Consider the following 20,818-nt stretch of genomic DNA (forward strand, 5'->3'; position numbering starts at 1 on the left):
AAATCGTTGGGAATCCCATTAATTCCTTGACAAATGGTCATCGTCAGGGTCAGTCAACAAGCGTCGCCAATTTCAATCTCTGTACGTACATATGTAACTACGAGGTGAACTGCAGAGTCGTTATTCCTCTTCATAATTGTTCTGTGTTTGAAAGTTAAGAAAACGACAGTTTAATTGATTTAGTACATATAAGTACAGAATTGGTCGGGTGTAGCGCAGTCGGTAAGAGGTTCCGCTGCCTGCACGATCGATCGGAAGTTCGAATCCACCCTAACGCTCACTAAGCCTTTCATCCCTCCAGGGTCGAGGTTTGTGTTTTGATCCAGAAGAAAGTTTAGAAGTAATCTAAAACTCTTGAAATAATAATCCAAAATAACAATTTAATCTAGTAGTAATCTGTTCTTAAAATAGAAATTACTCTCAAGCTCGCATCTATCCTAATATAATCTCATTGCGAGTTATCAGATCATAATGAGATTATATAGGATATATATATATATATATATATTCGGCCGGAGGTTCGAATCCGCCCTGGTGCTCACCAAGCCTTTCATCCCTACGGGGTCGATAAATTGGTACCAGACTTGTTTGGGAGGATAAAAGGACTGACTTGACCCAACGGCTAGCCCCAGCAAGTCATTGTATAGGCCAGTCACACGTTCGTAAACCTCAAACGATTCTGAATTGAAGTGAACGTGGTGGCGCATCCCAAGCGGATTGATTAACGCCAGAAACTTTAACTTTAACTTTACACGTGTGTAGAAAGAAACGACTAGCCTAATTTATAGTGGTTTTGTCTCGAGTAATTTAACGTAGCAGAAATACGTGTGGGTTATGCTTCGTCCTTTTTTAAAGGATTCTCATCCCAAGCGGATTGATTAACGCCAGACATTTTATTTTTCACAGTTGAAGTACAGGATGGTGCAGGGAAACCAGGGATTTAAAATGTAGGTGTGGGTCCTGAGGTGTTGATGGACGGAATGAGATCCTTCAGTATACAACTACTTGCCATTTAGTAACCATGGACCATAGGGTCAGTTCGTAATGTGGTTTGTTGTGAATGTGCGGCAGGAAATTGAACCTAAACCGAACAGTCGTTCGCTTAATACTTCACAGTATCTGTTGGTGTCTGTAGGTATCTGTTGAAGAAGATCCAGTATGTAAAAGTTATGGGAAAGTTGAGCGGCCGTTGAACAGCAGTTGTACTGGTACCATTTTTGTAATGGTTATTTCACAGCAAATCCACGATGTGAACCGATCCATTGGTCCATGATTAACAGATGGCAAATAGTTGTAAACTGAAGGATCCCATTCCCACCTGTTTCCCAACACCCTCAAGGCTGTTGCAATTGAAATTCCCCGTTTCCCTGTGCCACCCTCCCTGTACGTACGGAGATTTACACTCTGAAAATTATAACAGTAATCCTTATTTGTGATTTAAAGAGAAATGATTTTCAATTAATAAAATACTAATAACATTATAATTATGTCAATGAAAAAGGCATAATTCAATCAAAATATCCAAAGGACGTGTTTTATTCGTTATTATTATTTATTAACATTATATTTATTCGTTTATTATCATTATTTGTTCATTTATTCATTGCTAAGAAAATAAACTATTGTAAAAAACTGTAATTAACCGACGTTGTAACATTGTAAGAAATATATTTAGATCAGATAAATGATAATAGTATTTGAATACATAGGTTGATGTAAATGGATGCTAAAACATCTAGAGCTTGCTTGTGTTTCGATAAAACTTCCACAATTCTCTTTTTTTCCCACAAATCTGTAATTTTTTCTTATCCCTTTTTCCTTTTTTCCTTTCCTAATCTTTTTTTTCCCCACAAATCTGTTCGGATCACCATGTCAAGTCTCTCGGGGTGGAATCGTGCACGAAACTAACACATAGTCTTCTCGCCTATCTCATTATTAATAAGGCTGTTTACTTTTTAAAAAAATTTCTTTGGCAGCTATTTTTCCGCCCATGTTGGCACGGTATTCGCTATTTTAGCGCCTTCAATAAACAATTGAACAGATAGAACGTCGTAGAATTATTTTGTAAAAATTCGAGTCTAAAAATTTGCTTGTTTTTCATACTATCTGGATAGGATACTCGAAGGATCCTCTCGAAACAAAAATCAGCCAACTCCCGTTTGAGTCACGCTTCATATGCTTGGTGAGTAACTTCTTGACCTTTAATGCGTGTAGAAATTTACTTGTTTGTAATATTTATCCCTTCTTTTTTCAAATATCTTCCATTCCTTAAGATTTATTCTTTGCAAATTTATGTTAAAGGTTTTTTTTCCAACAGATCTCCTTAAAACATGGCATTTCCTTGATTGGAAGATCATCTTCCATGTCATCAGTTGAGCTTAATCCATCTCATCCCACTGGATTTGCCAGAGCCGCTGCGCCGGGTGGAGCAGGAGGGTACGTCGTTGTCGTCGTAGTCGTAGTTGTCGTTCTGGCTGCTGTAGGAACATATAGAAATTGTGGAAATAACGGGTATTTTCCTCCGGAAACATCTTAACTAACGAGATTTAAAAAAAAAACCTACGTGGAGTCGTGGTTGTAGTTGTAGTGGGTGCTGCGGTTACTGTGGTACTTGTTGTTACGGTAGGTACTCTCGTAGCTGTGGTAGTCGTTGTTGTTGTAACGATGCCAACAGTTGTTGATCCAGGCATCATCATCGTTACGGTACTTGTACTGATTACAGTAGTCGAAACTGCTGTGGAAACGGCAGAAGGTGCTGTTGTTGAACCGACGATGATGACAGTTATAGTTGCAGGATTCTTGATCGGACTGATGGCAGTAACAGCTTGAGGAAAAGTTACAGTTACAGTTGGAAAGTTGGCACATAAAACCGGAATAAATAAATAAATAAATAAATAAAATGAATCGGAAAATTTTACCTGTAATGTCGGAATCCGTAGTGTCGGATAAAATAGTAATCACTGAACCGGGAACAGAACTGGTTGCACCTGAAAATACAGGGGGACCCACATAATGAGGAGGAAAACACGGGAAATTTTTTTAATGGAATAATGTTAGGACATTTGTAACAATTGATTATCCGGGATGTCCTGGTTCTTACCGCGTACTGACGTCACATCACTAGATGTTGGCGATAGTTCTAGGACTATCTGCCCCTGTTGATTCGATCTTAAAGAATATTTTGAGATGCTAACGCGTAAAAAATGGGATTCACTCAGAAAATGAAAAAATCAAACGGCCCACCTGTTTACAACAACCTCATTCTCGTCGTTAAAAGTTGGAATACATGCGAATGTTCTCGAATACTGTAGTAACATCAATAAAAGTACATCCATCTCGAGAAAATTCTACAATTTCTATAAAATTCAACCTCCAATTGAAGAGGCAGTGGCTGAAAAAAAAAAACGAGAGTGAACCACCATCTTTCGGCTGAAGCAGTTTGATGAGTAAGAGAAGAAAATCGCCTGGATATTAACAAATGTAGAGAAATCCAGATGAACGCAGAAACTTGAGGAAAAGTAATTTTTTTTCGAAAGTTCTTCGATTTCTGCATTAAAGTTTTCTCGTGATTTTGTGGGCTGAGAGCGAATTGATCTAGAAATGAGATGTTTTAATGCAAAACTGGAGGGATATCATCAACTTGTTCCTAATTGATTAATTACAGTGTGATAATCTTCTATTGAATAAATTATTTTTTTTTGAAGTTTTTTTTTTCGTAGCAATGACACTGATCAGGAAAATTATTCGGGAAATATCAAACAAGAGCACAGGGATTGCATAATTTCTCAGATTAATTCGGAACGTTGAACAACTTTTCTCAAGCAGCGTAACTCTGTAGCGTTATAAATTTGAAATCCATAAGAAAGGAAATTCGAAAGGTGGCATAAACGAGACGAGAAGAAAACGTAACCAGAAAAGACAAAATAGAAATTTTTTTAGGAACAGTACAATAGAAGGTGAAAGAAAAAAGGAAACTGCTCAAGATTCTTGCTTTCAAATAAAGAATATAACAGTACGAATATGAATAATAATAACAATACGAACAAACAATACGAATTAAATAAATATAAAATATAGTAAAAAAATATAACTCGTAATAAAATCTTAAACAATAAATAAAATATGAAATATAATAAAAAGATATTATCGAGCGAAACATATGTGAATACGTTGTTGTTGGCGAATGAATATCAGAACAAATGTTGATGAAAGTCAGGAAAGTGATTTTTGTTTTTTATTTTTGAAAGTTTTTTATTTTTGTTCTCTTGTAAATAAAGCATATTTTTCCATTATTTTAGTTAAAGAAATATTATTTTGTTCTGTAGCAATGTAGACAGCAATAGTTTCGCCTAGAAGCTGCTATCGATCATTCATCCTCCCAAATCTCGTCGGGAGTAATAAAACAGGTATTCCCGTCGGATGTCAAGAGTCAATCCCGTAAAGGTCTACGCTTGCATGTGAATGATCGATGAGAAGTAATGATCTGTTAGCTGGTTGATGGAGATCCTATATTAAGGGGGAATACGCTTTCACTTATTTAATATTTAAATTTAAAGGTTATAAAGGATAAAGTGCACTCATCGATGAATCTCTGGGATGCGCTTACGCATTCGACCTTAATCCAGAATCGTTTAAGGTTTATGCGATACGTGTGCAGCCTTACAATGACTTGCGGAGGCGCGAACTGATATGATATGTCAAGCCCTAGTATTTTTATCCTTCACAAAAAAGTCTAGTAGCAATTTACTGACCCCGAACTGATGTTTGGCTTGGTTGGTACTAGGGCGGTTTCGAGCCATCGACGGTACAGTCGCACCAGGACCTCTCATCGACATTACGCTGCAATAGCCCTTTTATACGTACATCCGTATAAGTACTGTATTAAATGCAGCTTCTAACGGATCAGAGAAGCGTTTCCGATTTTGTATATTTATATGTATGTGTGTAGTACCCTAAAGCATGTTTGAGCCGTTCCTCAGGGTCCCGGTGTATCAAAATTAACTCTAGCAGAAGAAGTAGCGGTTTTTACTTTGTGCATTCAAGTAAAAGCAAGCGGAGCAGTTTATGTCGCAGTGTTGATTATCCTAAGAGTATTTATTTGATTATTTATAAAATAAATAAATTGATTTTTATTTTGTAAAGTTAGCGTGATCTCTTACGCATCCTCTGTTAGTATTTCTGTTGTCTACCCGTGTCCCAACATTTATTTCCAACTTTTATTAAATTTTTCTGTGTTAATTGACGAGTAATATCTTAGTATTTGAATTGGATCAATTTAGTGGTTCCTCTGTATTGTACTACTGTATGGATCCGGTCATTGAAACGTCTCCAGAGAGGACTTCATTCACATCCTGAACGGAATTGATCGTTTCAGAAGTATTGTCGATATATGTGTGTATGTATGTACATCCACTTACAGCACTGCTCAGACATCCGATCGGTTTTCCTGACGGTCGCCTCGTGTTCTTATCAAATAGATCCTTGAAGAATGGATCGCATAGTAGTTGCGTTCCATGTAATCGTCTAGTAGGCATGTAAACAAGCATCTGTTCCAGAATACTTATCGCTTCCGCCGGACAATCTTTCGTGTTCGGTAATATCTGGAATTTTACGAAAAGAAAGAGAAATATTACTACTTTAGAGCGCTACGTTTTTATATATTGTCCCATACCTTACTTAAATGATGACCTGCACATTTTTTATCAGTATAGCGCTGAAATAGCAGCAAAAATTTTCTTTTATCATATTATTTATAGATGATTACTATTGATTCATTTTTAATTATAACTTTAATTCTAATTAACAATAATTTTTAATAAGGCGGGTGTGGTGTAGCGGTTAGAGGTTCCTCTACGCCTGCAGAATCGATCGGAGGTTCGAGTCCACCCCAGTGCTCACCAAGCCTTTCATCCCTCCGGGGTCGATAAATTGGTACCAGCTTGTCTGGGAGGATAAAAGCACTGACTTGACACATCGGCTAGCCACCGCAAGTCATTGTATAGGCCAGTTACACGTTCATAAACCTCAAACGATTCTGAATTGAAGTGAACGTGGGGGCGCATCCCAAGCGGATTGATCAACACCAGCAACTTTATCCTTTACTTTATCCTTTAACTTTAATTTCAATTTTTTGATTTAATTATTTATTGATTAACTTCCTTGAATCCCTTAGTTTCCTACCGATTTCAATTCTTTCCATTTACGTTTCGACGCGTTCATTGAATCCGCGTCATTGTCAGTGGGTAAGCCAAAGCAATCGATGTAAAGCTGAAAAGTAGAAAAAAAAAACTGAGCAGGCACAGACAAAAAAAGGGAAAACTTTATTTTTAATGTTATTCTAGGGCAAACAGGATAATTTACTGAAAAAAATAAGATGAAATTCCATACTTCAAGCTGATTGAAAGTATTTTTTCCAGGGAAAAGTACAGCACCGCGTAACATTTCTCCAAAAACACATGCGGATGACCATATATCTGGAAATTTTCCTCAACAATAATAGTGACTTGGATAAAAGAGGTTGCCGAGCAGAAGTGCTTTTAGTGTAAGAAGAGAAAATATAATAATTTCTGACTTCGTCACAACCAATAAATTAGCATGTATAGCATCACATCCGGATAATTGCTTTCAATAATTACCTTCGCACGGATCGAGCCTCTTGCGGTCCTACTATGTTCCTATTAAATCATAGTACTATTATAGTACTATTATTGTTATATAATATTCCCTTGATATCTAACTCCTCGGTGTGAAAGCAGGTGTCCCGGTCAAAGGGTCCTAACCGGATTGAAAGGCATCGCCTTTTGTGGGTTTAACCCAATTTTCGGATTTTTTTACTTTGCGCCGCTTGTTGTTGTTGTTGTTGTTGTTGTTGTTAATCCCGACAGCTTCTCCGTCAAAAACAGCATACCAGCAACTGAACTGACAATGTTGGGATCTCTGAGGGCAAATATAGAGATTGGCTGTTAGATTATGGGTGTGAGCGTCGCCTCGTTCAATTTTCCTAATCATCTTGAAAAGTAGCGTGGGAAACCGTGTTTTTTTTCCTACGAGGCATGTGAGTACGCCCGACTTTTGTGTACGTGCTGCGTTCACGAGCGAGCGATCCAGGATCAATGAGGTTCTGTCACCAGCCTATTCATGTAAAATCTATGAATATGCTGCTGAGTGAGCCGGGAAGTACAAGGGGAAGCGGTACCGCGTACAAGGGGTGCGTTCTAACGTACCTCGTAGGAACAAATGCACGCCGTTCCCACGCCGTTTTCAGGACGACTAGGGGCTATGAGTGGGCCACGTTCATACTCGTAATCAACACTTCCAACTCCGTATTCACCTGCAGAAATCCATACATTGTCAGTTTCTGGATATGCTGCCTTACGAATAGAACTGGCTGAGAGTTTCCCACTCCCAGCGAATTTTCAGTAATAACGAATTTCCGGCGGATTCTTCAAGCAAGAAAGTAACAGAGGTTTTTTTTGCGTGTATTGATTGAAATCTTCCTACCCATCTTTTTATGGTGTTTATTTGTGTTTTCCTTTCCTTGTGTGGTCTGTTCATACCAATAAAAAAAAAAAGAAAAAAACTAAATTTGCATACCAACTTCACAACCGTATATCTTCGCTCCAAGCAGAAGTTCTGGTGGTCGATAATACCTTTAATTGGGTGGGAATGTAATTGTATTCCAGATATCAACAGGGATTAGTAGGAAGTAAGAAAGTAGGAAAGGTACGTTGTTGAAGCTGAACACCTCCGCATACCTTGTCACATGATAGCTCGGTTGTGGAGCTTTTCTTGGCTCAACTGCCGATGATCCAAAATCACCGATTTTTAACAGACCGGATTCTTCATCGATAAGCAAATTTTGTGGTTTTATATCACGATGACAGATCCCTGCCTTTAGAAAGAAAGCGAAATTATTGACCTGCGAGGTTCTTATGAATAGCGCGGAAATTACTCTGCACATACTCGTAATAGATGATATTGTCCACGAAACAATTGCCAAGCGAACATTTTCGTCTCAACCAGGCCAATTTTTCTGTTGAATTTTTTCAAATATTGATAGAGATTAAGTGGGAAAAATTCGAAAATGAGCGAGTAGCATGTCTGAACGATTTTGACGGTGATTTGGGTAAACAAAAATTCACGAACTAAAAGAAAAAAGGTGAAAGAGAGAAAGAAAGAGAAAAAAGAAAGAGGTATGTAGATGTTCGAATAAAAGTAATTAAGGTATAGTATCTGAGGCTAGTCAATCCGTTTAGGACGCGCCAATGCTTGAATTTAGAATAATTAAATTCTACAAAGGGTTTTCTAACCTATACAATGATTTAGCGGTGGGGGGTGGGGTGACCTGATGTATCAAGTCGGTGTTTTTATCCTCCAGACAGGTCTGGTACTAATTTATCAGCCTCTAGAAGGATGCAAGCCTTGGTTGGCTCCAGGCTGGTTTCGAACCATCTATCGATTGTGCAGTGACAGTGGAACCTGTCACCGACCCTGCTACACCCACCTAAGCTCGGGGATCAAATCCGCAAAAATTCAAGTGAAACTGGACCATCAAACGCTATAGCTCAGTTAATTTACTCGTTTTATTCCCATTTTAATGAGTCAATGAGTTTTTTCTGCTTAGAGGTGCGGGCAGCAGGCGTAAATAAATGCATTCATGAGAAGGAATCAAAGACGAAGGAGCTGTCTAACGAACGAGATCGTCTAACGAATGCGGTTATTTTTGTTCCATTGTATGGAAATCGATGAGAGGAGGAATGACAGAGAAATGAAAATAAACAAGAGCAAGAAAATAAGCAATAAATAACCAGCGTATGAACTCACGTTATCCGAGTATCTAGTACGGTAGCTATAGAGTAGGCGTATCACATTCTTATGATTAAGTCGACTGAGCATCTTTAGGATTTGAATTTCATAACAGGTTAGTGCAGACGCTGCAAGAATAAGAATTAAAACACAAATAAACAACAATAAATAATACAATAAATACGACATACAATAAATAATAAATGTTACTCGGAAGGGAAAAAAAGGACGAAACACCTTCACCTTCCCTCGGTCCGGACCACGTCTTTTTGATTACAATTTCTTTTGGTACATTAGTATCTGATATAACAAATCCACGATATACGTTACTAAAAGCTCCAGAAGAGAATAAATGTAAGTTCCATAGTTTTAGGGACACCTGAAATTCGAGTGAAATAATGTTGGCGCTGCAGATCATATCCGAACGTTTTTAACCGTATCCTAGTTTTTTTTTAAGATTTTAACGCTGAAAAACAGTAATTCAGGTCCCACTGAGCTATTCAGCTTCTATGTAACAGATACCAATATTGATTAGTTTCTTTTTAAAGGATCACGTTGATATTTATGTTGTTCCCTTATTTCACACTTATTCATCTTCCATAAAGGGGAAATCCTGGGACTGTGGGTCGTATTTGAGGTTTTTCCACCGTTTCTTTGTTTTAAATTTCGAAAATTTTAGAAGTAGAAGCGAAAGCGAAGTCAGAAAGCCAAGCCTTTCAGCTTTTGCTCAACGGACATAATTATCGATTACTTGCTTTTTCAAGGTTGATGGTAGGATCTCGTTTTTTCTTAAATTCTTTCAGTGCATTTATTGCTTGTGGCTCAGTTCAAGCGCATATTGAGCAGATGGCGGGCGCCAGACAGAGATACGATAGCGTATCCTTGTAGTTTCTCTTCCGAGGAATTATTGTGACTACTGTAGCACAGGCAGGCGCAGAAAAATTCCAGCGAACGCGCAGCGGTCACTCTGCACAACATGGGACTTCCAGCCCAGGAGTTCGCGGCAGCTCCGTTGGTTTTGTAGATCAAATCAGTAGACACCTTCAGAATATCTTTGAATAATTCAAAATTTGCAACTAAAGTATTAACCTCTTACGATGGTTTGCTAACCTCACGATCGTCCTCTATTCGTAATGCCAGGACGTCGGCGGAGTTGGTGTATCCCATACGAGGGGGGTCAACCAATCAGTTTGAGCAGTGGTAGGAAAGTAGAAGTTACTTGTTTTTCTATCCTAATCGATTGTTTTTACAAACATCATCATATCATAGATATTTTCATCACTTTCCTGATCGAGAAAACAAGGCAAATTCCACAAACATTTGGTTGATTTGCTTAGGAGTGAATTAAATTCTTTTTAGTTAATTACTACCAATTATTGTTTGTTATTAAATAACTATCAATTACGAAGTTTTTAATTGATTTCCTTGAGCTGTAGCCAAGATTGGTATTGATCACCTTTATTAAACAAATATTAATTAATTATTGTGTTTGCAATATATTTGCCTGGTACCAATTTTTGGACTACGAACCATTTGGTACCAATTTTTGGACTACGAACTGATGGAGAGCTTAATTGGACCACGGCGGTATCGAACCATGAACCGTGTAGTCGCAGTCAAGCGCCTTACCAACTGCGCTACACTCCCAACTAAATGCGGTGCGTGGTAATCTACATGCATCAGATAGAAAATGCTGAAGAGGGCCAGAGATCTTGGAGGCGCACGCATGGATCGGAACGAGCTTTGATTACACAAAAACGAACGGATACGACGAAACGGAAACGGGGCGAACAGCATGGAAAAGGATTTTTTTTTGTGTTGGTTGCCGTTGGCTGAACATTACACACAGCAACGAAATCTCTCGGCATTTTATTTTTCGTTATTCCTTCGTAGTTATATGTTATTCTGGATCAATAAGGAACTCGTGTACACTTTATCCCATGATATATAATTAATTTCCAAATATGTGTGGGGAATTGAAGCTCGTCTCACCGTACTCTGTCCTATGATTTTTATTTTTTTTAATTTTTACGTTTTATTACTTTGTCAAGTAATGTTGAGTCAAATGTGTTGTTGCCTTTAGTACACACGTCTTAACCTCTTAAAATTTTTAAATATTAAGAAATAAAAGTTTCTTAATTATTACTCTAAGGTTTATGTTCTAGGAAATATTTTCTTCCAGAGAAACATCTGCGCTGCATTTGTTCTAGAAAAATATCAGTGTGAACGTTTGTGCAAAAATATTGATTGATTCATGCCCTTGATTTGTCCCCTGGGGATAATATTACATTTTCCTACATCCCTAATTACGATCAATCCCATCTATTCCTATTTCCCAATTCCTCCCGACGTTCTCGAGGTTTTGATCTATTTTTTTTTTTGCTTAAAAAGTTTTTGTTCAAGGATAGTTCCGAAATTTCGAAAAATTGAAACCTTATTTTTCAATTGATTTTCTTGAGCTGTAGCCAAGATTGGTATTGATCTCCCGTATTAAACAACAAGAAAATCAATTAAAAACTACGTTTCAGCATGCCAAGATTCAACGACAGTCAAACCTTTTGCGAAACCTTAATTGTTTAAAAAGTAAAGTAGTTTAAGTTGTTGTTATAGGTATTATGGTTTAAAAATTAAAAAAGAATAAAAATGAAATTAAGAGTTAGAGCCACACCTATTATTTATCGTCCAGAAAAATTGTAAATTTTTCTAGTTTAATGGCTTTAAAAGTGTAAAAATGGGACGTAAGCTATGCCTGGAATTGGCTAAAAAACCAAAGTAACGTTTGTTTTTGTAAAATTCCCAAGTCTTAACATTTACGGAGAAAATCCAATCAGTCGGAGTTAATTAAATAACGTTATCACCGTTTGTGTGCACGTGTTGCCGTGCGGCTGTCAATAATCGGTACGAAAGAGAAACACCGCCTCCAACCCGCCTCCACTGTTTTCCACTGTCCGGATAAACTGCCCAGCTTTCTCCAAGAATTACCGTAATCCGTCACCGTGCTTTACAAACAGATATTTTATTTTTTTTTACCTATCTTTCGTTGCAAAGTAGGAACTGTAAGGTTAATTTTTCGTCTTTTTAGGACTAACGAATTTTTTCACATTTCATATTTATTCCTTTTTTTCTTCATCTTGAAATTATTATAAACCATTTTCATATTATTGTTTATCAGTTTATTTAGTTATTTTGGTTATTTAATTTATTATTGATCTAGTATAAATTATTTTCACGCGCAGAGCTGCAGAAATATGTTTTTGTGGGATTAGCGAATTTCTACGGGATTCATTGTTGACAACTCCATCGTATTAGCGTATTTCTATTCGTTTTCATTTATTTAGCAGTGATATTTGAAATTTAATTTATCTTCGAATTTTTTTTAAAAAATGTTTTCTTTGTATTATATTATTTAATACTATTTTATTACTATAGCTTTTATTTATTTTGTAGAAACTAAAGGCTTCCATCGGTATCGGCGTCCGAAATTCCTTGAATTTTTTATTTTGATTTTTTTCTGCTCTTGAATAATTCTGTTAGGTTGCAGAAAAACAGGTAATAGCTAAGTAAATTCTTTATTTTCGAAGCTTTCTTCTCATTTCAAACCTCCCTTCCACCTTAATCTATAATTTCTGGCTTAGGTTCGAAGTTAATTCGAATAATTGACGACTGGTTGCAAATTTCACCTGTCATCAAAGTTTTGTGGATCCTGATTGGGGTCGTGGTTGGGGATTTATAATTTTTCATTGCAATTTCTTTCACTGTTTTTAAAATCAGCTGTCAAAATTAAGGCGAAAAAAGAATTGGAGCGGCAAATATCGTTTATTTACACAGTGTTATCGAATTCTGCACGGAATAAACCATTATTCATTACGTGTCTTCCACTGCAAATCCAAAACCAGTTAATGTTTTTTGTTTTCGTTATCTTTTTTTCTCGTAATGTGAAAGAGACGTTGATTTCCAGATGTTTGTAGTAATTTACGTGGTTGCTTCAATTGATTAATTGATTTTTTCCTTAATTGATCAATTTCCACACTTTTAATTGCTATTATATGTATGTGTGTTGTCTGGCTCTATGTAAGTGCAAAAATAACCGCCTATTTCTTGTTAATTTTAATTTTAATGCTAATCTTCAAAAAACTGGATTTTTTTTTTCAAAAAAGGAAATGAGATTGATTCATCTTTTGCTATATCATTTATGATTTTTTTACATTTCAATTAGGTATTATGGATGTAAAAATTTCTTTATTTTTCTTTCTTTTCTTTCTTCTCCGGGTCATCCGGTTCCTGACTGCTCCATTGTTTTTCTGATGTAGTCGAACACCAAGTATCTATCCATCAACACCTCAACATTGACGGAAACTAGTGAAAAATGAATATTTTTTTTTCCCAAAGTCACCAAATTCTGAAATACTTCAGCTGTGAATACTCAGTTTCAGATGTAATTTGTGATGTTTTCAGGAGATTTTGTCCGAATAAATTTCTAATTTTCGCGGATATTTCAAATTGTTTCTGGTAATTCACCATGTTTTTGGATATCGATTGTTGCCATAAGGCCCCGTTTTTTTTTATAATTGAATGTGATTTTCTTATTTTGCTTTTGAAATTTTTCCTGAGGTTCTACATTATTACATTTGTGGATCCCTGAGATAATACAACATGCTGTTCTTCCCAAAAATTGAATAAAAAAAAAACAAAAAAAAACACTCAAATAAAAATATAGCATCCATCTATTTCTGGATTTGTACGATCGTACGGATTTGTGCGATCGTACGGGGAAATGTCTCTTACGTTTTACAGGAAATCCTATCATCTATCAACCGATCACTTCAGTTCACCTAAAATAAGTGAACAAGTTAATGTGGTAAAAAAAAATACAAATCAATATAGTATCAATCAATATAGAAACCAAACCAGGAGCAAAAATTTTTTTTCACATCGTGCAGTGTGCTTCATGGAATTCTTTCCTTTTATTCTCTTCTTTTTCTTTTCTTCTAAAAAAATCTTTAAAAAATGCTTCTACTTCAAATTCCTGTTTTAAGCGCTATTATTATCAGTTCACCTAACTTTATCGGTTAACCTCAACATAAGCAGTCGATTCATACAGAGGTAGGGAGTTTGTGAGTTCTTCATTCCTCATTATTTGCGTAGCGTCACCTTGGGAACCACAACTATCAATGAGAATCTCGTAGTCGTATAGTGTAGCGTATCGTAATCTACACAAAAAGAAAAGTTGCTTAAACTTCTGAGAATGTTTTTTGTTGTTGTTTTTGAAAGAATTGAACCAATTTTTTTTTACAAATGTTCCCTTGTTTTTTCTTAATCTATTCAAAATAAACTTGATAACGATTTTTTTCCCGAAGTTATTTTTCCCCGTTTTTTTTTCTTTGTTCTGACTCAGACAAAGTGTACTTAGTTTTTTCTTTCCTTTTTTTGTGCTCAATTAGTGTATGTGAATGAAGACGAGAATAAATTCAAAAAAAAAAAAATGAAAAAAGCTCCGCAAATGCCAACTTGTTTATAAAATGTCTCTAGAGTCTCATTTTATAAAATGTCCTTAAAAGCTGCAGAGTCATAAATTCCCTACGGAGGGGGAAAAAGTGGGCTGCAGCCACCAAAGAACATGTGTTATCGGCGGTGATGATCGTTGATTGTGGATTTAAGGATGCGATGGGACCCTGTGGCTCTTTTCTACATGTTGTTCCTCACATTTTCCCGCAAAGATTCCCTTTAGCAAGGCAGATTTATACCGTATTCTCCTGTGAAACCCTAAGAAACCCTAAGAAGTGCCTTTGAAAATTGTTGAAAACTAAAAACTCCTTAAAAATCGATGCATTTTTCCAAAAACACCAGATTAACTGCTGAACGAATTCCTGGATTTGTGTCCCTATAAATCCGTGTTAAACCAATTTTTCTAGGAATTTCCGTATATTTCGAGAAAATTGCTGTTGTATATACAATTTTATGAGCGACATGGCTACGAGCTCAACTCATTTGCATAGATGAATCCTCCTTTTGTATGATTTGATGACTCAAAGTATATTTATGGACGGCCTCATTCTGACTCCTCCCGCATGCCTTCACGTTCACGTGAATGATTGTGCGCTAAGAATGTCATTTAACGGGGGGGGGGGGGGAATCATAGTTATTGGTTTCCGTGCGGATTTCATGTGATTCCCTTGGAATTCATGATTATTTGTTACCTTACCGCCGTATTGAAGGAGTTCCGAAGATCAAAGGTTGAAGGATTTCTCGACTGAAAGTTAGGATTTGCTCGAATAGCTAGCGCTTGCACATTTTTTAGTCGCACACCTTTCCTCCTTACCTAACGCTTAACCTTAACTTAACCTCTTGACTTGAGCTTATTTTCAAACGTTGTTTGCGTTATTTACTTATTTAATCAATCCTAGTTAAGTTTTATCTTTAACTTTTATTAAGTTACTCTTTTATTTATTTTTTCTTTTAATTAGTCTACTCTTTTATTTATTTAGTTTAGAAATTTGAGTAGAAAAGGTCTTTAGTGATTGATTCCTTGCAGTCGCAGTTGAATAATTTCGAGCGAATTCTTTTCTGGAAATATTGGAATTTCCGAAGAGATCAAATATTTCTACTTGTCTACGAGCATTTTCGTATTTTCCACTCAAATTAGACATGAACATGTGTTCGAAACAGAACTAGTCGCTGATAAGGGAACGTTCGGTGGATTTCTTCTGAAAATCGATCCGCTGCCGGCTTCTCTCGTTTTTTTTCTTCTTGAAACATTTTCCCTTTCAACATCTTCATATATCCTGCAGTGGTCCTAGTTTTACGGATTTCTACTGAAGATATAGAAGTCTCACGAAATCCCTGGAAACATCAGAATTTTTTTTCATTCGAGTTCAATGAGGACGAAGTGCTCAGGCTCATTTTGGAATTAAGAAAATTGCTCAGGATGGTAGCCATAAATCCATATTTGCACTAAAAAATGAGAAAAATGTATTTTAGAGCAGTTTTTCTATGAGGGAGACATTTTCTACTGAGTAAACTTCGGTCATACTTACCTAAATTATCCAGTTACGATTTTTTGTTTGATCTTATGCACCTGTCTTGAATTTGAACACTTCCAAGTCTCTTATCCAACCTCATTGTAGAATTTCTGAGCTTAAAATGCCTAGAGCTGGGCTAAAACGCTCAGCGCTTATCCTTCAATGATTTTATTTATTCATTTGTTATAATCACTTTTTTGTTTTTATTATTTCTTACTTTTACTTTATTATATTTTGTTTATTATTTATTTATTGTTACTTTATCTGCGCCAAAAAAGGAAAAACACTGTCAACAACAAAGCAGAATTCTTGCTAGATTTGTTAGAAGTAAAAAGATCAGTATAGGCAGCATTTTTTGGTTGAAAAACAAGTAATTTCGACCTTGATTTGAAGAATCGATCGCTGTAGATCACGGAAGTCCTGCTAGGCGAAAAGTTCCTGGTGGTAGGAATCAGGAAGCTAAGCAACAGGGAGAAATACTAGTTTGCATGGAAAAAGAAAAAAAAATACTTGATAAGAAAACAAAAAGGAAGCATTCCTCATTTTGTCCGCGCTGGCTACAATTCTCAGGATGTATGGATTCTGTTCGTTGAGCTCTAACAACGAATGGATATTATCCTGAAACTACAATCGACCGCTACCGCTCTCAGCTGCAATTCTCCTCGCGTTGCGTTGTTGTCGATTCAACGTTGTCTCCTGCATACCGAGCGCGGTTACACCGTTAACGCTTTTTTTCTGGACATCGAATCGAACCATGTCGTCGTCGATAGTCATCTGTTCTGTCCACGTTCCACTCTTTTCATGCATTTCCTCGTCTTTCTAACCGACTTGTGCGGATTCCAGCAGAGAGCGAAAAACCAGTAATAATAAAATATTGATTGTTTGTATAAATATTGATCATTCTCGATTAGAGGGATGAAAGGATCATAAAAGAGTCTTTATCCTGAGAAAAACTTCTTTTTTAAGGAAGAAAACAGACTCCGCTCATCTGTTTACCTACTCCGAGAAATAATGCACCATTTTTTGCAAAAAATAACTGTGAAATAGTAGTAAATAATAAATAATAACATTAATAAATATTAAATTTTCTTTCTTTTTATTTCCACTCTCGCAAAATATGCTTTCCTTTTTTTGGATGCACTATTGGTGTATGTGAATAGATAAATAAATGACTGTTCCTGTGTTCGACTGTCCTTGATTTATGGGACCTTGAATACCCAACTTTTTATTGATTATTTTATTAAAAATAACCGACAGTTTTCTTGGCAGAAAAAAGCAGGCGCAGATTTTTTTCTTTTTATTTCGACTTTGACAGAATATGACTTTCTTTTTTGCTGCATCATTGGTGTCTGTGGATGAATAATTTAATAAATTCAAAATAAAAATTAAAAATAAACACTTGTAAATAAAAATTAGTAATTAATCAATAGAATATGTAATAATATATTTCTAATCGGAATTATCATGAATTTTTGTTAAAGAAGATCACTCAGGATGTACTGTTGATTCACTATAGACTGGTTCAAGCTCATTTCTTTGAACAAACATGTCTGGTATTTGCAAAAAAAAACCTCCTAAACCTATTAATGTTGAATTTTTCGCACTAAGGAAGCGAAACATGTTCGTTGGCTTCGACTAAGCCGACAGAAAACTGGCCATTTCCGCTCCTCGTTGAACTGACTTTTTTTTCACCTCGTGGAGAAAGTTGCCCAAATATTTTTTGGATAAATTTATCACCTGTATCATTTATTACTATTTTTCATTTACTTGTTCTTTTTTTTGAATTTATCAATTCATTTTCTCTTCGTTTTCTCTTTTTTTCTGGATTTCTCAATAACATAATTAGTAAGTACTGCTGTAGAATACTGTAGGAAATAATGTTGCTCTCCTAATAGCGTTCTCAGCTGTTGTTTCGCTGCCCTTCATATTTGCTTGAAAAATTGTAAACTTGCTTCTTTCTCCCGGAAATTTTCATTGTTTTTTCTTATTTACATAAGAAAATATACATATTATTCTATTTACCTTACATATTATTCTATTTACATTATTTACGTACATATTATTCTAATTTGCACAAATCGAAGTTTAAAAAATAGATTCTGAATGATTCAGAATTAAATTCAGTGTGAATATTCGAATAATTCGAAAATTCTGCCGCTTGACTAGTCGATTTACTCAATGGTATTGGGTAAAAAAAATCGGTCTCGATAGAGTAACCATGAATTTATGAACTTAACTTTATCTTAATTTTTTAAACATCAAAATAATTGAGAATCCGTAATCCGACTAACAATGTATGATCTATGTATACGATTTTTTCTTTGTTTACGTCTACGAAAACTTTTTTAACGTTGTTTTCAGCTGCAGCTACAATGCTTTCACGATTATTTATTGTGTTGCTAAGCTACGTTTCGATCAGCTACGCCATAAACTGTTATCAAGGTACGTATTCACGGACCGAACTTATAATTAACACCATCAGGACTAGTTACGTATACGATTGAAACCTATGATTTTTCTTATTTTAACAACCGTATTATAAAAGTACCCGAATACGGTGTTATTAGTACAACTTTGGCGCTTTGCAATGGCAATCGTTACACTGTCGGAGAACTTTGAGAACTTCAAGAATTATTGGATTGGATTTATTGGATTTCAGGAAAATAGAATTGTCTGCTACCTAACACATTAATTAGCCGTCGTTTTATAGACAGACGACTTTTATTCAATTCGCTGAAGAGAGAAAAATTGAATTTTTGAATATTTGTAATTTTTCCTCCGAATTGAATCGAATTTACATTCAATAATATCCTCGATTTTTGTCGTTTTCATTTGGTACACACGCATAAGGAAAAATTTTTGAAAGGTAAATTTTTTTAGATGGGCGTTACAATTCTTCATTCAAAAAAACTTTTACTTGAAAAAAAAAACAAAACACCAGCAGGAAAACAAAAAACAATTGCTAGAGAACTGGTGTTATTCTCATGAATAAATTATTTTTGAGGATTATAAGAGAAGAGAAGAAATTCTCGGGCCCTTTTTTAGATCAAATAAATGTAAGGCTAACTGAAAATGTCACGTTTTGTGTTAAATAAGCACAGTTTTTTCGCGTTACAGCTCTTTTTTCAAAGAAAAAAGAGAAGAAAAAAAGAAGAAAAAAACCAAGAGTTGAAATATTTCCTTAATTTCAATGAATAATTTATTTTTCTGCTATTTTTGCCCCATATTTATTCTCAACTTTTTCATTAGTTTTTTTTTTTCATCATAAGCAACTAGTCATTCACCTGGGATTGTATCCAAAAACGTTCATCACTTCCAAACTTCGAGTTAGGGATGAGCTATCAGTTCATATTTTCTCCTTTAGATAATTACCGCAGTTATCCTTACGTTTAGTGCTTTTTTTGGTGTTAATTACTGCTCCAGAAGTTTCTTACTCGTATCCACTCTTTCTCTTTGAGTTCTTCATAGGACTGGTGTGTAAGCAAGAGATTTTACCTTCTAAAATTAAAAATCACACCTCAAAAGGTTTCACATCCGATGAAACCCGGATAAGATGCGAATTCTCACAGTATTCGTTGTGCAAAAATTATTTCCTCAAAACTAGACTAAAAAAGTAGGAAAGGACCAGTAGTATCCTGGAAAAATCTTTTTTCTTTTCCGCACAAAAAATTCATTTACAAACGGATTCAGGGGTTGTCTACAATAGCACTGCAGTGCCAACGGATCAACTGTCATGTCCTATAGTAGCGTATTGCACGAAGTGAGTGTTTTTTTATTGATTTATTGATTTTTTGTTAAGATCGTTTGTGTATTTGAAGTAGTCGTTTTCTTTGAAGAATCACTGCATTCATTCCCGTGTCGCTTAGCACATATGGTTGCGATCAGTCGGCCAGCTTATGCAAGGTAGGTCATGAAGTCCAGGATCGACTTCAATCATTTTAATATTTATATTGTATTGATTATATTATTATTACTGCGTAATATCGGATAAAGTGCATGGCACCCAATCCCTAAGGGGTTATACTTACGCGTTGGACTCTAATTTAGAATTCCTTTGAGGTTTATGAACGTTTGCGCAGCCTCCTCATGAGTTGGGAGGGCTAGCTGATGAGTCAGGCCGGTGTTTTTTTCCTCCCAGATAAGTGTGGTATCAATTTGTTAACCTCAAGAAGATAAAAGTCTTGGTTGGCACCATGGCGGATTCTAATCTCCGATCGATCGTCCAGCCGCAGCCGAACCTCTTACCGACTACGCTATGCCAGCAATGCGGGAGATTGGAGGTTCGGATCCGCCCTAGAGCTGACCAAGCCTTTCACCACGATAAATTGTCTGGGATAATAAAAGCACTGACCTGATTCATCAGTCACTATCCACTTTATCCTTAACAATATCCTTATGCCCTTTAAATCCCTTATTAATCCTTTATCTTTATTCCTTGATCAATATTTTGTAAAAATTTTGGAAAGTTTCCTATGCGAGGGGTCATAGGTTGCACGTGAACCAATGACAAAGGAGCTAGTTGGGCGAAACAGTCTCCTTCAGCTGTCTGCTGCTTCTCGAAAACAAACTTTTCTTTTCTAGTTGCAGACTGTGCATGTGCTGGGGAACAATTCTCGCATAATCAGAAAAAAAAAACGCAATTTTAACCATTTCAATTACTTCCCCTCGAAAGAGAAGGAAATATCTTCAGACATCTGGCTGTTATGACAATCAAAATGGTGGGAAAACGTGCTGTTGCGCCACAGATTTTTGTAATCTCTCAAATTCGAATCTGGTCGGATTGGTTACTGTAATCGCTCCACTGTTACTCGTATTGCTTTTGGCCAGATACATATAACGTGATTGTATTCATTTTTTGTACATAATTGTGATCCGGACCTCAGTATACTGTATATTCACGTAATTGTGCATGGATCTAACAAACGATCTACTCTCATTCGTTGTTAATTTTTCATATTTTCCCCTCTTCTTCTTTTTAAGCAGAGAAATAACTA

At 35.9% G+C, this 20,818-nt stretch overlaps 3 protein-coding genes across 3 annotated transcripts; 1 reads left to right on the plus strand and 2 right to left on the minus strand.

Annotated features, from left to right (window-relative positions):
• Positions 1–2,388: 2,388 nt before the first annotated feature.
• On the minus strand, positions 2,389–3,335 carry RB195_003689 (uncharacterized protein; the record flags this gene model as incomplete). The annotated part of the gene is made up of 5 exons (XM_064201448.1): positions 2,389–2,477; positions 2,564–2,824; positions 2,919–2,987; positions 3,101–3,168; positions 3,244–3,335. 5 exons carry the CDS (start codon positions 3,333–3,335, stop codon positions 2,389–2,391), a joined length of 579 nt encoding a protein of 192 aa, XP_064057329.1.
• Positions 3,336–5,297: 1,962 nt separating this feature from the next.
• On the minus strand, positions 5,298–9,972 carry RB195_003690 (uncharacterized protein; the record flags this gene model as incomplete). Its single annotated transcript, XM_064201449.1, has 11 exons — positions 5,298–5,351; positions 5,418–5,600; positions 5,672–5,713; positions 6,181–6,267; positions 6,388–6,473; positions 7,594–7,649; positions 7,755–7,891; positions 7,963–8,100; positions 8,824–8,933; positions 9,049–9,184; positions 9,916–9,972. 11 exons carry the CDS (start codon positions 9,970–9,972, stop codon positions 5,298–5,300), a joined length of 1,086 nt encoding a protein of 361 aa, XP_064057330.1.
• An 8,224-nt stretch (positions 9,973–18,196) lies between these two features.
• RB195_003691 (uncharacterized protein) lies at positions 18,197–20,661 on the plus strand (the record flags this gene model as incomplete). Its single annotated transcript, XM_064201450.1, has 4 exons — positions 18,197–18,266; positions 19,515–19,584; positions 19,661–19,727; positions 20,515–20,661. 4 exons carry the CDS (start codon positions 18,197–18,199, stop codon positions 20,659–20,661), a joined length of 354 nt encoding a protein of 117 aa, XP_064057331.1.
• Positions 20,662–20,818: the final 157 nt, after the last annotated feature.

The sequence above is a fragment of the Necator americanus genome, chromosome IV, assembly GCF_031761385.1.
Source record: "Necator americanus strain Aroian chromosome IV, whole genome shotgun sequence".
Classification (NCBI taxonomy): domain Eukaryota; kingdom Metazoa; phylum Nematoda; class Chromadorea; order Rhabditida; family Ancylostomatidae; genus Necator; species Necator americanus.